At 42.2% G+C, this 17,039-nt stretch overlaps 2 protein-coding genes across 9 annotated transcripts in view; one reads left to right on the top strand and one right to left on the bottom strand.

Moving 5' to 3' along the window:
• Positions 1–16,731, top strand: part of LOC142159947 (uncharacterized) — a 502,572-nt gene extending 485,841 nt beyond the window's left edge. For 3 of the 6 annotated variants that reach the window (XM_075214851.1, XM_075214852.1, XM_075214850.1), the window contains one exon: positions 15,055–16,731. In XM_075214851.1, the coding sequence (XP_075070952.1) occupies positions 15,055–15,800 (746 nt within the window). In that variant the 3' untranslated portion in view covers positions 15,801–16,731. Of the gene's footprint in view, positions 1–1,959; positions 2,045–4,831; positions 5,021–5,144; positions 5,224–5,342; positions 5,441–6,805; positions 6,918–9,758; positions 9,836–9,996; positions 10,109–15,054 lie in introns of those variants that run through there. The other 3 variants (XM_075214848.1, XM_075214849.1, XM_075214853.1) reach the window with 3 other exon arrangements.
• LOC142159792 (uncharacterized) overlaps positions 1–17,039 on the bottom strand; it is a 143,270-nt gene that overhangs the window by 90,868 nt on the left and 35,363 nt on the right. The window lies entirely within an intron of this gene.

Genomic DNA, 17,039 nt, shown 5'->3' with positions numbered 1-17,039 from the left:
TGATAGACCAGGGGGATTCATCCAGAGCACCCTGATCCATAGTAAGTGGTCAGGGGTACCAGCCCAAGTGTACCAGCACGGGAGTACACTAGCAGCGACAGTTACCCAGATGGAACGTGGTTCTGGGAGCCATAAAGGAGCCCAGTAGTGGCAGCAGACTCCTCCTACTGCGGCAGGAGGGGCATATTCGGAATAACGAAAGGGAACGAAATAAGCCCAGACAGTTCCCAGCAACAACAGACAGGGTGGCATAGACGGTCCATACTGTCACAGTCTCCCTTTGTCCCCCCAACCCATCTGTCCCCCCTTTTTGTCCCTTCGCCCAACAGAACACACTTGCACCACAACTTTTACACCTTCCACTTCTTCCCTACTGCTGGTCAGGTATTCTTTATTGGAGATTTTGCATGCACTGGGGGACTCATTTATTAAAGGGCGAAAACCAATAGGGCTTTTTCTTGTTTCAAAGGGTTACTACTGGCAATATTGCTGCTATTACCAGCGGTAGCCTCTGCCAGCGGAAAGATTACTTTTGCAAGTGGAAGCCTATTTATCAAGCATCTCTGCGGCACGTGTACCACCGTAGTACCTGTTCTGTTATCTCCATCTCAGGTGTTGTCCCAGGTTACCACTGCTGTAAGTATGACTAAAGGTGTACTAACCCCACCTACTTTGTGTTGGCCCTGACTATAGTTATTTTGGTCCCACTTACATGAGGCCACTTTCAATAAAATTTCCAGAAACACTTTAAGTTCCCAATCCCGCCCTGTTCTGAGGTGTTTCGCTCCTAACACACAAAGGTCTATAATGGTCCTTGTAAGGACAATTTTAGAGCAATATACTACTTTCGAGATCCTGCATTATGCCTGTTACCTGCTGTATCCTGCGGCCTACAGATAGACTCTAAACTGTTCCCTGGCTGCAGAGCTGAATTAACAATAGGGCTAAAGGGGCTACAGTCCAGGGGACTCGGCCAGCTGGGGGGCCCGCTGGCATTCATCGGGTTGGGGGCGTCCCCGCCCCCGTCTCCGACTGTCACCTGTTCAAGGAAAATGGCAGGCAGCTAACAGCAAATGTTATGCTGTTAGCTGCCTGCTGTCACTGTAGGACTTAAATGGCGTGCAGAAATCTCCTTAATGAGATCTCGTGAGAGTGAGACTATGAGTCAGTCTCACTCTCACGAGATCTCCTCAGTAAGGCGATTTCTGCACACTGTGTAAGTGCTAAAGGGAGTGGAACAACGGAAGGAGGTAAGCTCACGGGGAAGGCCTCATGGCTGGGGGGGGGGGGGAAGCCCTCACAGTACCCTTAGCCTGGGGCCTCCCTAACCTTAATCCAGCCCTGCCTGGCTGTCCTGTGTTGAACTCAGCTCTACACTCTGCTGGCTACCTAGCAGTCCTGACTGTAGAGGGTCATTAAAGACAGGTCCGGCCACAGTATGTGTAGAAATATAGTGTGTTTATATAATATTCACCCATATAGTGTGTTTTATATAATATTCACCTATATAGTGTGCTTATATAGTATTCATCTATATAGTACCTACATAGACCACCAAGAGTCATTTCTCCCCAGTAATGTAAAGGCAGAGAGTCCAAGCTCTGTACAATCATAATATATCATTATCTATGTGTGTGTATGATTCTATGTATTTATTTGTCGTTAAATATATCTAGTATAATATACTGATGAAGTTGAGCTCTGCAGCCTGTTTCTTCTACATAGGAGGACTTATACACTGACTTCTCCCTCAGGTAACTAAACAGTTAACTTCTGGTCTGTGCGTTCCACCCGACTTCTGGTCTGTGCGTTCCATACGGCTTCTGGGCTGTGCGTTCCACCCGACTTCTGGTCTGTGCGTTCCATACGGCTTCTGGGCTGTGCGTTCCATCCGACTTCTGGTCTGTGCGTTCCATCCGACTTCTGGTCTGTGCGTTCCACCTGGTCTCTGCCCCCTGCATTCCTGACACTGGAAGTGTTTATCGTTCGGGTGACCTTTGAATAAGAGGATGCAGAGAGGAGATATTGTTGTGTCTTGCATCAGGTAATAATATTGATTATTATACTGGGGGGAAGGTGGAAAACAGGTAGGACAGAATTATTAAGTATTACAGTACAAGTGAGGCAGACTATATAGTCCTAATATTGTAATCTAGGTGGAGTAGACTTCTCTTAGTATAATGCAGCCTGTGGGTCATTTTATCATCATCATCATCATTATTATTAATATTACTATTATTATACAGGTGGCTCAGACCCCCGAGTCCTCTTATTGTAATACAGGTAGAGCAGTCTCTGTTGTCCTGTTATTACAAGTACTACTACTGTAAACAAATATTAACTTAGTAATGAGTGGTCAGAGAAACAAGAAACATATAAGTTCAAATTATTATTTATTTTTTTTTTTAATGATGAAACGTGAAACAAGCTGGGGTTGCATTTGTGTGTAAAACGAAAACTTCATGTTCATCTAATAAATGAGCTTAGACCGTCATTTTGCTAAACAATAGACTCACAGAGAATGTCAGTGTGTGTGAGAGTCTTCAGAATCTAAGTGATTATCCTCCAGTAAATGCCTCAAGCCTACGCTATATAATCATGGCCATAAGGTATTTCAAACACGTACAACTGAAGGGCAGTGATAGGATAACTGGCTTCTAGCATGACCAGGCACACTTGGACTTATACTTCCACTACAGCTACAGAGTCACAGATTGTTCAAACCTTATCAAATTCAGCATTAGTTAACTCTCTACTCTCTGCAACCAGGCTTCCATCCCCAACAGTCCACTGAAGCTGTTCTCACAAAAGTGATCAATGATCTACTTACTGCAAAGTCTAAGGGTCATTTCTCCATACTTATTGTCCTGGACATCTCTGCTGCTTTTGACACTGTTAATCACCCTCTTCTCCTACACACCCTTCACTCCATTGGTGACACAGTTCTTTCCTGGTTTCAATTCCTACCTATCAAACTGCTCCTTTAGTGTTTCCACCTCTGGCACATCCTCCCCTCCACTCCCACTATCTGTTGGGGTCCCACAAGGCTTTGTTCTTGGCCCTTTATATTTTTCATTGTACACTTCTCTTGGGGCAATAATTCGCTCATTCGGCCTCCAATACCAGCTCTACGCTGATGACACCCAAATCTATATCTCTTCCCCTGACCTCTCTTCTTCTGTACTATCTGGTGCAATCAGCGGTCTTTCAGCTATCTTCACATGGATGTCCCAACGCAAGCTAAAGATCAATATATTAAAAACAGAGCTTATTATCTCCCCTCCTGCCAGAATCACCACCTGCCCTCAAATCTCCCTCACTGTCAATAACACCACGATTTCCTGAGTGTCCCAAGCCCGCTCCCTTGGTGTCACACTTGACTCCACCCTCTGCTTTATTCCTCACATCGAGACTCTTTCCCAGTTCTGTCGATCCCACCATAAAAACATTGCCAGAATACGCCCTTTTCTTACTCCACATACTACCAACTCTTATCCATTCTCTCATCATCTCCCGTCTTGACTAATGCAACCCCTTGCTATCTGGCATTCCCGACACCCATATATCCACACTTCAATCTATTCTAAATATCTCTGACTTGCGACTTGTTTCGTCTCTAGTAACCACCACTCACTCCCGCCTAGAAGAATTCTCCCGTGCTGCTCCCCACTTATGGAATTTCATACCACACCCAATCAGGCTTTCCCACAGCCTTCAAATCTTTAGACAATCTCTGAAAACCCATCTCTTTTTTAAAGCTTACCTTATCCCTGATCATTATACTACTCACACTAATGCACCCTCACAACTCTCTCAATCTCCACTCTAAGGCACACTCGCTCCTCCTGTTTCAGTTGCCCCTCCACTTAGAATGTAAGCTCTCTAATGAGCAGGGTCCTCCATACCGTTTGTTTTCTTGTCTGCATTTATTTTGTCTGCCCTGTATGTCGTTGTTTTATGTATGTACTGTTTTTCCTTCTGTACAATGCTGCTGAGCACTGTGGCTCCTTACAAATCAACGATAATAATAATGCTTAAACTGTTTCTCATTGTCTTTGCTGTATGCTGTCAATTCTGTTTTATAAACCTCTTTTATACTGTTTGTACATTCGTTAAATCATCTGTTGTACTCTCTGCTCTTCTACTTTATTTCTCCTCTCCCCATATCTTTACCCCTTATGCTCCCCAGAGTACTCTCCCTTCTACCCCTATGTCCCCTGTTCCCCTCTCCCCATGTCTTTACCCTTTCTGCTCTCCCATGTACTCTCCCTTCCACCCCTGTGCCTCCTGTTCTCCTCTCCCCATTTCTTTACCCTTTCTGCTCTCCCGTGTACTCTCCCTTCCACCCCTGTGCCTCCTGTTCTCCTCTCCCCATTTCTTTACCCTTTCTGCTCTCCCGTGTACTCTCCCTTCCACCCCTGTGCCTCCTGTTCTCCTCTCCCCATGTCTTTACTCCTTGTGCTCTCCTGTGTACTCTCACCTCCCTCCCCGTGCACTCTGAGGGTAGAGTCAAGGGTGACGCCCATGCATCGGAGTTGGGGAACAGAAGAGATGGTGGTATTGTTAACAGATAAAGAGAGATCAAGATGGGATGAGGATCTAGAACGAGGGAAGACAATGAGATTGATTTTAGCAATGTTAGCTTTGAGAAAGCGTGAAGACATTCAAGAGGAGATGGCAGAAAGGCAGTCAGATACACAAGAGAGGAGGGGGATCAGGAGAAGAGATGTATAGTTGATATTGGAGACTGAAAGAGGGGATGAGATCACTCAGGGAGGTAGGGTACAGGTAGTGTAATTTACCTTTTATTGATGTCTCTCGCAATACACAGGATTTGCCAATAGTGAAGAAAGCATCTAGCGAGTGTGAGGTACTAAGCGGCCGCCTCCCAGTGTCAGGAGGATTGAGCAGGACTCAGAGCCCCATCACGGTGCCTCCACCTCACTCACTGATACATGAGAGAAACAATGACCAGAGGATTCTAGAACTCACCAACAAGATCATTCTGGTGACTGGAGAGGTGACTGCTGGGAATGGGACATTATACAGTAACACCAGGGGATGTGTTTGGGTGATGACTGTATCATTGTGTGTGTCAGGGTCCTGTAAGGTGTGAGGATGTCACTGTCTATTTCTCCATGCAGGAGTGGGAGTATTTAGAGGAACACAACGATCTGTACGTGGTCTTGATAATGGAGAATCACCGATCCGTCACATCATGGGGTATGAGGAGATTTTCATTTATTGTAAAGGAGAGAACAGTTTTGAGGGTCACTTAGATACACACATAATCTGATCATAACATATAAACAATGTATTCATTCACTGTGTGTCTCCTACAGATGGATCCAGTAACAGAAATACCCCAGAGAGATGTCCTCGTCCTCTTTATTTGCGAGATTGTACAGAGGAAATTCACAGTATCCCAAGGGATTATCAGGTAAATGAAATCTTAGGGTCTCCCCAAATATCAAAATACCAAAGTAACCTTTCACAGTATGATGTATAGAACAGCTGTGTTCTATTGTTTATTTTCAGTTAATAATTCAGACTTTATTAAAGTGTTGGTTACAAATGTGCAAATGTGTTTAGCTGTTGTAGTGGGTGGTGTGTGTGTACTTCATCATCATCATCAACATTTATTCTGTAGCTGTTTACAATTGGGAACAAACAGTAATAAAAGAATACTGGGTAATACATGCATACAGAGAGGTAAGAGGGCCCTGCTTGCAAGCTTACAATCTATGGGACAATGGTTTGATACACAAGGGTAAGTGCTACATCATATTGAATATTTGTCTAGCTAGAATGCACAGGTTACAAAGTATTTAGTGGGCTGTATGCTCAGTCACACAACTATGTTGGTCAGAGGTCGTCTTGTGTTAGCTGTGCAGAAGGTGGTAATAGAGTATCCTAGGGAGATTAAGAGGGTGGTAGAGGAATATTATAAGCATGAGTGAGGAGTTGGGTTTTCAGAGAACGCTTGAAGGTTTGAAGACTAGAGGAAAGTCGTATTGTACAGTACAGCTCTTTGTCTCCATGGAGCATTGGGTGGGATGTCTTGATGTTCTGTAAATGGATTTCTGTGGTTATGTCTGGAATGGAATGTTGATGAAGTGTGAGAGGAGAGTCTAACATATCGATGTTAAATGCAGTGCAAGTAGGCTTAAGTTTGTTTAGTGCAATAGAAAGAAAAGGAGTTAAGCTGGGTACACACCTATCCAATTATCGTGCAAACCACATGATTCACGACCGTTTGGGCAGATATTGTAAGAGTGTGTAAGCTTCCACGATCAAGTTTTATCGTACCAAAACGATTGCCCCTGTTGGTTTGGTTTTCTAAACTTCCTAGAAATCACGATCCATAATGGACCGATGTCTGGCAAGTGTGGAAGTGTGTACGTGCTCGAGACCATCTGTCCAACATATTGCAGCACCGTAAGCAGATATCTGTAGAGTGTGTACGGAGTCACAATCTTTTCAGCTGACGATTGTGAGAGATGGTCGTGTAGATGTCTACGCATGAATCTGCTGCTCATAAGGATTTTCAATTGTTGCTGAAATCATTAAATAAATTGCATCTGAAGTATGATTACATAGGTGTGTATCCAGCTTTAGAGAGGATCAAATAGGGCAAGTGTTAGAATAGAAAATAGGTGAAATTAGGAAGTAAGGGTCAAGAGAGAAATATAATGGAGTATTCATTTCAAAATAGACAGGATTAAAGATAGAAAGGGTAATACAGAATATACAAAATACAAGAAAGACGTCTTACTTTATATTTTGGTGTTTTGTTTTTTTTTAGGGTGAAGATTTAACTAATATTAAGAAAGAAAATATAGAGGGAGGAGAAGAGATGTATGTGAGGGGTGATCAGCAGTGTAAGGAGGAGGAAATCCCTACAGATATCATCACTGGTGAGTAATACACACTTATTACAGAAAAGAGTCATGTAGTCTCCTTGTTCAGTTACTACAAGAATACCTTATTCTACACCCTCCTTTGTTGGTATAAACTAATGTGGAAAACTTATCTGCTCATTGGGAAGTTAATTGGCTGCTAACAAACTGACCCTAGTCTGTGTGTGTATGTGGGAATTTAGACTATAAGCCCCAGTGGGGCAGGGACTGATGTGAGTGAGTTCTCTGTGCAGCGCTGCGGAATTAGTGGCGCTATATAAATAAATGATGATGTTGATTGGGAAGCCATTCATCATTCTTTATATCCTATCATTTCATTGTGAGCTACCAGCCCAGAGATCTGACCAGTCTTCTCCCCACACTCTCTGGTGTGTCTCACACTTTCATCATCATCATCATCATTTATTTATATAGCGTCAACATATTCCGTAGTGCTTTACAATTGGGGACAAATGCAGTAAGAAACAAACTGGGTAAAACAAAGAGGTGAGAAGGCCTTGCTCGCAAGTTTACCATCTAAGCTTAGAACAATGCACGGTACCAATGTAATTCCATAACTGATCAATTGGATGAGATAATATGTGACATTACCCATGATCCCTCGCTGTGTCATTACTGTAATAATATCTGTGTATGCGGTACTCCGTAATAATTACAGTTTATTCGAGGCAAGTTGTATACTAGCGCTACAACCATTTATATTACATGTAAAATTATGCACATTGAGTTCATAGGTCATTTGAGTTGATACTCCTGTTTTGGTACTAAAGGGCATTTAGCAGATCATGGGCAAAATTAATAAGGGTAAAAAAAGGAGACGGGATGGCGCATCACCCCACAACTAATAATGTACTTCTGAAATAAGCTGCTAGTAAAGGGGATGTATCCTAAACCCACAAGACAATACAATTTCAGTTCTTACAGCGCTCAATTACAGAGTTAATGGTTGCATGCAATATACACAGGATATGATCATTTAATCCATAAAAATGTCTCTAGGATGGTTATGAATAATACAATAGTTCTCTAAGGCGGTGGTAGTCAGCATATCGATGCTGACTACCCCAACAATACTTACCGCAACGTGTTGAGACCGAAGGGCTCCTTCCTCAACACGTCTCAACACGTCGCGGTAAGTATTGTCTGAATAATGACTATCATTATTTTGTACCTAATCCCTCTAAGAAGTTCATCAATTGCACATGGAAGAAATGCCAGAATCAACCACAGATGAAAGTCGCATTATATAAAGTATGGGGCACTTACAAAAAGTCCTCCTGTATGTTCACATTCTCCAGAATGAAATTCTGAACTTCCGCTAGTAGTCAGGAATCATGCCTCTGAGAAGTTGAGATTCCTGACTACTAACAACACAGCCTGGATGCATGACCACACCTCCGAAAAATTTTGCACCGCCGTTAGGCTAGCCACGCCCCAACGGCGCATTGCCACGCCCCTGAATGTATGACTACACACTAAAAAAAAATTGCGCCGCCGTTATCATGCATTTGGGGGCGTGGCAAATGCGCCATTGGGGCGTGGCTAGCATCAAAATCACTAGACTCTCAATTCGCCGGAGCGTCACATATGTTCAAGCACTCCTGACTTTCAGGACATTTTTGGGGGCTTACTCGACTATGAGGGGGGGCCCCATGAATTTGTTGTATCCGGGCCCTGAATTCCTCTTGGCAGCCCTGCTTGGCTCATGACCAGGACAGCATCTCAGAATTGTGATTATAGCCCCTTTAGAATAGGGTAGACTTGTATGCTTTCTGTGCTGTGAACCACCTGGCTTTTGACAACTGTATACCATTCCTGGGTGACTTGTAAGTGTATATATATATATATATTATAGGCCATTTTGGAGGGCAGTGAATAATCCAGTGTCAGAAAACTGGGTCTCTGTGGAAAGGTCATGACTCATCCATTAGAACAATGACCCTAAACACACTTCAAAAAGCAACCGGAAATGGTTCAAGAAAAGACGCTGAATTGTTCTGATGTGACAGCAATGGGTCCAGACTTAAATCCCACAGAAAACCTGTAGAGAGATCTGATAACAGCAGTTGGGAGAAGACCCCTTCAGATATGGGAGAACTGAACCGCTTTGCACATGAAGACTGGGCCAAACTGCCAGTAGACGGGTCAGGAAGGTCCATCCATGGGTATAGAAGTGGTTGATTGCTGTTACTTTGGCCAAAGGATGTGCTACCAAATATTAAGTCAGGGTGTCAATAATTTTGTCAATGTCATGTCTTTTTATTTTCTGATCTAAAAGGATATTCAGTATTAAATTCAGAATCAAAAACAAAGGTTCTGTAATAGTAACCGAGAGAGAATTGTGGAGACCAAATACTGCTCCTCCTATACTTTGTATGTGCAGCGTAGGTGTTTATTTAGGCTTTCCCTGTCAAGTTATGGGTTAATGTACACACAACATTAGATAATCAAATATAAACAATCATCACCATCATCATCACCATTTATTTATATAGCGCCACTAATTCCGCAGCGCTGTACAGAGAACTCATTCACATCAGTCCCTGCCCCATTGGAGCTTACAGTCTAAATTCCCTAACACACACACACTCACACACACACAGACAGACTAGGGTCAATTTCTTAGCAGCCAATTAACCTACCAGTATGTTTTTGGAGTGTGGGTGGAAACCGGAGCACCCGGAGGAAACCCACGCAAACACGGGGAGAACATACAAACTTCTCACAGATACGGTCATGGTCGGGAATTGAACTGATGACCCCAGTGCTGTAAGGCAGAAGTGCTAACCACTACGCCACCATAAACGTATGTATTCCGTCAGTGTGTGTCTCCTACAGATGGATCCAGTAACAGAAATTCCCTGAAGAGATGTCCCCGTCCTCTTTATTCTCAAGATTGTACAGAGGAAAATCAGGTAAATAGAATTTTGAGTCTTAAATACAAAAGTGACTTTTTGCTGTATGATCTCTACAGCAGCTGTGTGGGTCTAATGCACTGATATTCTACTGCTTAAACTTGATTAATGAAATGAGACATTATTAAAGTGTTATTTTATTGTTTTGTGGGGTTATTTAGTGTGAAAACCTGACTATTATTAAGGTAGAAGTTATAGAGGGAGAAGAAGAGACGTATATGAGTGGTGATCAGCAGTGTAAGGAGGAGGAAATCCCTACAGATATCAGCACAGGTGAGTAATATCACAGAAAAGAGTGACATATTGTCCTTGTTCAGTTACTACAAACATCTCTCAGTCTGCACCCTCCTCTGTCAGTACAAACTTATGTGGAATCAGCCCCTGTTAGACTTATCAATGGAATGAGACACATCTGGCGTTACCCATGAATCCTCCCTGTGCACTACCACATCTGACGTTATCCATGAATCCTCCCTGTGCACTACCACATCTGACGTTATCCATGAATCCTCCCTGTGCACTACCACATCTGACGGTATCCATGATCCTCCCTGTGCACTACCACATCTGACGTTATCCATGAATCCTCCCTGTGCACTACCACATCTGACGTTATCCATGAATCCTCCCTGTGCACCACCACATCTGACGTTATCCATGAATCCTCCCTGTGCACTACCACATCTGACGTTATCCATGAATCCTCCCTGTGCACTACCACATCTGACGTTATCCATGAATCCTCCCTGTGCACCACCACATCTGACATTATCCATGAATCCTCCCTGTGCACTACCACATCTGACGTTATCCATGAATCTTCCCTGTACACTACCACATCTGACGTTATCCATGAATCCTCCCTGTGCACCACCACATCTGACATTATCCATGAATCCTCCCTGTGCACTACCACATCTGACGGTATCCATGATCCTCCCTGTGCACTACCACATCTGACATTATCCATGATCCTCCTTGTGCACTACCACATCTGACGGTATCCATGATCCTCCTTGTGCACTACCACATCTGACGTTAACCATGAATCCTTCCTGTGCACTACCACATCTGACGTTATCCATGATCCTCCATGTGCACTACCACATCTGACGGTAGCCATGATCCTCCATGTGCACTACCACATCTGACGGTATCCATGATCCTCCTTGTGCACTACCACATCTGACGTTAACCATGAATCCTTCCTGTGCACTACCACATCTGACGTTATCCATGAATCCTCCCTGTGCACTACCACATCTGACGTTATCCATGAATCTTCCCTGTACACTACCACATCTGACGGTATCCATGATCCTCCCTGTGCACTACCACATCTGACATTATCCATGATCCTCCTTGTACACTACCACATCTGACGGTATCCATGATCCTCCTTGTGCACTACCACATCTGACGTTAACCATGAATCCTTCCTGTGCACTACCACATCTGACGTTATCCATGATCCTCCATGTGCACTACCACATCTGACGGTAGCCATGATCCTCCCTGTGCACTACCACATCTGACGGTAGCCATGATCCTCCCTGTGCACTACCACATCTGACGGTAGCCATGATCCTCCCTGTGCACTACCACATCTGACGTTATCCATGATCCTCCTTGTGCACTACCACATCTGACGGTAGCCATGATCCTCCCTGTGCACTACCACATCTGACGTTATCCATGGTCCTCCTTGTGCACTACCACATCTGACGTTATCCATGATCCTCCTTGTGCTCTACCACATCTGACGTTATCCATGATCCTCCTTGTGCACTACCACATCTGACGGTATCCATGATCCTCCCTGTGCACTACCACATCTGACGTTATCCATGATCCTCCTTGTGCTCTACCACATCTGACGTTATCCATGATCCTCCTTGTGCACTACCACATCTGACGGTATCCATGATCCTCCCTGTGCACTACCACATCTGACGTTATCCATGATCACTATCACTCTATGATCCCCCTGTGCACTAAAAAAGTATTTTTTGGTACTTCGGAATAATAACATTCTCTTATTGTTATTTGAGGTAAGCTGTATACTAGCAAATAAAAGAATAAAGGAATCTCTGCCCTGACAAGTTTGAGCAGCCTTCCACTCACATACACACTATCCACTAATTGTGTGATAGGAAACAAATAAGATAAAAAAAAAATAATAAGTGGAAATGGCGCTAACAACTTATTGCACTAGATGGTACATAACAGGAAAGGTATAAAACCTGCTAAATATATAAGCACAAGTCCCCGAAAGAATACTGACAAAACAGTCTATATCTCCAGAGTAGATGTAAATTCCTGGAATCTTTTCCACCGTTGGTCCACACATGAAAAAAAAAAAAGAATCACATCATAGCGTAACTTCTTCTATATTCACTGATATCATATAGACACTTTTATACCACTCATGTGAATTAAATCTTTAGAATATTAACACCATGTGATTCAAATCCATCCCCTTTGGATATCAAACTTACAAGAAATGAGTATAAAATCAGCCTGTCACAGAAGTATTTGGAAGAGTCTCCTCTTAATTGTTCAGATCAGTATTCTTAACCAGACTTCTTACATGGAGTACCGAAAAAGACAGAGGCTAACAATAGTGCAGTATCCCAGATAAAAAACAAATTAATGCACAAAACTACATAGGTAAAAACATAATAAAATCCATCCATAAGAGAAACAGGCGCGCTGTTCACGTTGGACCCTTACCGCATTCTAGATGGAAATAAGCACGTAGAAATAAGTGAATGTCCCGTTCCATAGACCGGGTAGCCCTGTATACTAGCACTGCAACTTCCTATGTAATTACACGTAAGATAACGCACGTTATATGTTTTCACGTGAAGCTGTGCGTTCACAGGTTGTTTGCGTTAATACTCATATCCTGACATTATAGCGTATTCAACAGGATTGTTTTCACTTCCTGGGCCAAATTAGGAACCGGAAACTACATCTTACTGGCGAGAAAAAGTATCCTGCTAATGAGGATATTGGTGAATTTGTCTCAAACTCCAAGTGGAGGCTTCACTCTGGCAAGCCTAGCTGGAGAACCCCAAGCGCTCCCTAGCTTCAAATTCTCCCTGAACAATGCTCTTGGCATTGTCTACTGATAATTCATAGGAGACGGAGGAGGAAATCTGGACTTTTGCTCGTTCCTTAACAAGAAACAATGAATGTTTCATAAAGAAGAAGTTAATGGTCACAAAGTAAATATGTCTGCACTTCGATGTGATCACCATGAGGTTGTGAACACGTCTTGTGGGGTTAAGAGGACACATGGGACTTTTGAAGATGGCGATTACTCTTCATAAAGCAGCTGCGGTACAAATTTTCATCTACACTACTCGCCTGCATTTTGAAGACTTGGAAACTGGCACAGATAGAGCAGTATTATGGTGTGTTGTGAGAGTATTAGGTTTAGCGCTTTTCCCACACCTGCTGGTTGGTTTGCTGGTGGCAGCCTTATGAACCAGCCTGGCACACTTGACATCTCTGTGGGATCCTAATGCCCATCCTGATCTGAAAGGACTACAAATGTAGTAAATGCAGTATAGAGTGTCATTCCTCCTGTCCTATCACACCATGGATTGCTTAAAGCCTGATGGAAGAACTTTTACAATTACAACCACTAGTCCGAAGCATTATTGCCTATGTCATGCGTACTCCTGTGTGTCTCTGTCGAGGGCACAGATTTAGTTCTCTTTGTTACTGTTTTGTTCTGGGATTTGCACTGTGGTCTTTCTGTTCACAGACAGTAACCTTACAGAGCTACTGCTTCTAAGATTCTCTGTTATGGTGTTTTGCAGAGTCCTTTGTGGATTCTGATTGTCCCTGCGGCCAATGTCGACAGGGTAAATGCAGACATATCCATGCTGCCTACATGGTTAAAATGTAGACATTGTGATTGTCCACAGTAGTAATGTTGACATTGTCGACATTAAACAAGTAATGCCGGCACTCCTGGCAGCTGCACAGTCGTCGCACCCGCTGGCACAAGACACTTATAAAAACATCCAAACAGTAATAAAACGACCCCTCCTTCCTCCCAAGACACCTTAAAACTTGTGCTGGCTGTCAGCTTGCGGCAATACAGCACACAAAGGGTTTAAAAAAAAAACGAAGAAAAAAAAAATATATATATAGCGTGTCTCCTCTCCCCAATCAGATTAACCCTAGTGCAGGTACTAGCAAAATCGGGGGGACAGAAAGAGTGGGGTACGCCCGAGTTTACTACAACCAGCAGTAGGCTTAGCCAGCTGGTGTTGGTCAGCACGGAGCTGGATTTCCTTGGGAGTTGGGGTCCGTATGAAAAAAAATAATAGTTTTTACACTTAATCAGACCCCGAATGATTACGCCACTTGAGACTACAAAATGTGATCTTTACATTCAGAGGTAGTTAGGAAGGAATCACATGGTAGACGAATGGCTGGATGGCTTCTTGAGTGCCCCTTTAGTTTAGTTTATTTTTTTTCTCTTTTGCCTCCTTGTGGCCCAAAAACCCTGCCCATTGGCATATGACTGTGATGTATTCTTCAGAAATGTTACTCCATTGATGTGATTATGCTTGTGTACCATTTGCCTCTGTAGTAAAATCATTATTAAAACAGAAATCTATTCCAAATTAAATATTTCGTAACACTTGCGATTATAAATGAGCATTCTCCACTTAAATACATTTTCAGTGACATTTATGAATCCTACCTTTGCTGCTCCGAACATACAAAATGCACCAGTCCCAGAAATATACACAATTCTGCTATAAATTTATAGAGTACATGCCAGACTTAGTGTCATTGTTACATTTTCATTATGCGCTGCTGCATGTTCTGTTTCTCGTTCAATACATCTCATGGATCTTGCACATCTTTTCTGCAAGCCTGGAGGCAGAAATATTTTCTTCATATGATTTTAGCTTTTGAATTTATACATAGACAATAGTCCAGTATTTTAGCACATACACTTCTGATGCTACAAAGTAAACTCCAGTGTAAGCATTGCAAATTATTACAATAAATATGCAAACACTGCTATAAATATTGCATAGTCGTCGCTCAATGAGTTATAAATTGTACCTTGAAACATCTTAACTTTACTCATTTGATGGTAATGTGTTGATCTTTCACAATAGTCTTTATTTGAAAAATAAACTTCTTACAGGGAAACATTAATTTCCATATATTTATTTTATTCCCAGCAGATGGACATAACAGCAGAAATACCTCGAGGGACCGTATAATTTTGTCTCCAGATTGTGAACTTAAAGATAACTACATCACACGAGATTCTCCAGGACAAAATCCTATTACCCCAGTACATCCAGTACTTGACAGTGCAGTTATGTCATCTGATCCCTTTAATCATGGGATGGAATGTTATCCTGAAAACTCAGATATTGGTACATTTATTACAGCTCTTAGAGTAGATGAAATATTTCCCTGTTCTATAGATGCCCCATGTTTTACACAGCATATCACCCAGCAGCCAGCTAAGCCTGTTGAGAAGCCATTTTCATGTTCTGAGTGTGGAAAATGTTTTACACAGAAATCAAATTTTCTTATACATCAGAGAAGTCACACAGGTGAGAAACCGTTTCCATGTTCAGAATGTGGGAAATGTTTTACGCAGAAATCGGATCTTATTGTACATCAGAGAAGTCACACAGGTGAGAAGCCTTTTCCATGTTCTGAGTGTGGAAAATATTTTACCCGCAAATCAGGTCTTGTTATACATCAGAGACTTCACACAGGTGAGAAACCATTTCCATGTTCTGAGTGTGGGAAATGTTTTACAGATAAGTCAGCTCTTGTTCTGCATCAGAGAACTCACACAGGTGCAAAACCATTTTCATGTTCTGAGTGTGGGAGATGTTTTACACATAAATCACATCTTGTTAAACATAAGAAAATTCACACAGGTGAGAAGTCATTTTCATGTTCTTAGTGTGCGTAATGTTGTACAAATAATGTCTTGATAAACATCAGAGCATTCACACATGGGAGAATCCATTTTCATGTTCTCTGTGTTTGAAATGACAAATCAGATCTAGTTAATTATACATTATTCACACTTACACAGGTGAAACTTTGCGTGTTTGGAAGTGGAAAGTATTTTATCTGAGAAACAAATCTCATTAAGCATAGTATTCATCCTGACATTGGTTCCTTCTTAACCTCTCCTCACATTTCTTGTTCGTGAAATAAAGGGTTGAGCTGGTGTTGTTTGTATTACTGTTCTTTTTCTATTATTATTGTTATCCATTTTGTATGATCATAGCCACTCATTGAGTTGATGGCAGCTTGGGTAGTAGTTTTTAGATCACCACTTGTATAGACTGTAGGAAGGGTGCAGTCCCAGTATGTGTGTTTTTTGTGTCTTTAAAAAGACAGTGCTCTCATTCTCTCTACTTCTCTTTCTTGAGAAAAAAAAGTGATGCTTTGTTGTATATACTAATATGTTACATTGCTACATTGTAATATCTTGTCCTTTAATTTTTCTACTTCCTGTATACATATTTGACAATACATTTTAATGGCTAATTCCAACAATATTGGGTTTAATTCAGAGTTGTCAAAGCCAGTTCCCTGTGAACTAATTATGAAAGGGAAGTTCAGGGAGAGGGTCTTTGACAATCCCAAACAAGACTTGTCAGATCAGGAGCAAGGATCCTTTGCTCAGAACCGCTGGACATGTCGGGGGCGGGGCCTGCCGAATTGCTCAAACAAGGATAGCATTTCAAATTTTATCTCGCCTAAAGCTACTTACTAAATGTTTAATCATAGGTGAAATTTGCCATTAAGACCTAAAGAGGGACTATCCTTATTTTTTATTTTTGTTTGGATGTTAACATTCAGAAATAAATGTGTAAAACTTTTTTGTTGTAGGATGGCACCTAGTTTTATGATAAAGCTATTAAGTACATTTGCCCAATTACTTTGTGTCTGTACCAGGGTAATGATGATTGGATAGAAGAGAACTATTTATTAGTTTATGTAGCTTCCCAGGCTTTATATATCATCCCTAAAATGGGGAGCATCCTGTGTCTAACAGAGTAGGTGGACAGAGGGCATGAACATAACTGAGCATGCAAGGATACACGGGTAAGCATTTGGTTCCTTGGACTCTATGTTGACTATGGTGGGGAAGGGGTTAAATCCTTTAAGAAGAGTGAGAGACTGTTTG

Source organism: Mixophyes fleayi, chromosome 6, assembly GCF_038048845.1.
Source record: "Mixophyes fleayi isolate aMixFle1 chromosome 6, aMixFle1.hap1, whole genome shotgun sequence".
Lineage (NCBI taxonomy): Eukaryota > Metazoa > Chordata > Amphibia > Anura > Limnodynastidae > Mixophyes > Mixophyes fleayi.
This window is presented reverse-complemented; position numbering and strand designations above follow the sequence as displayed.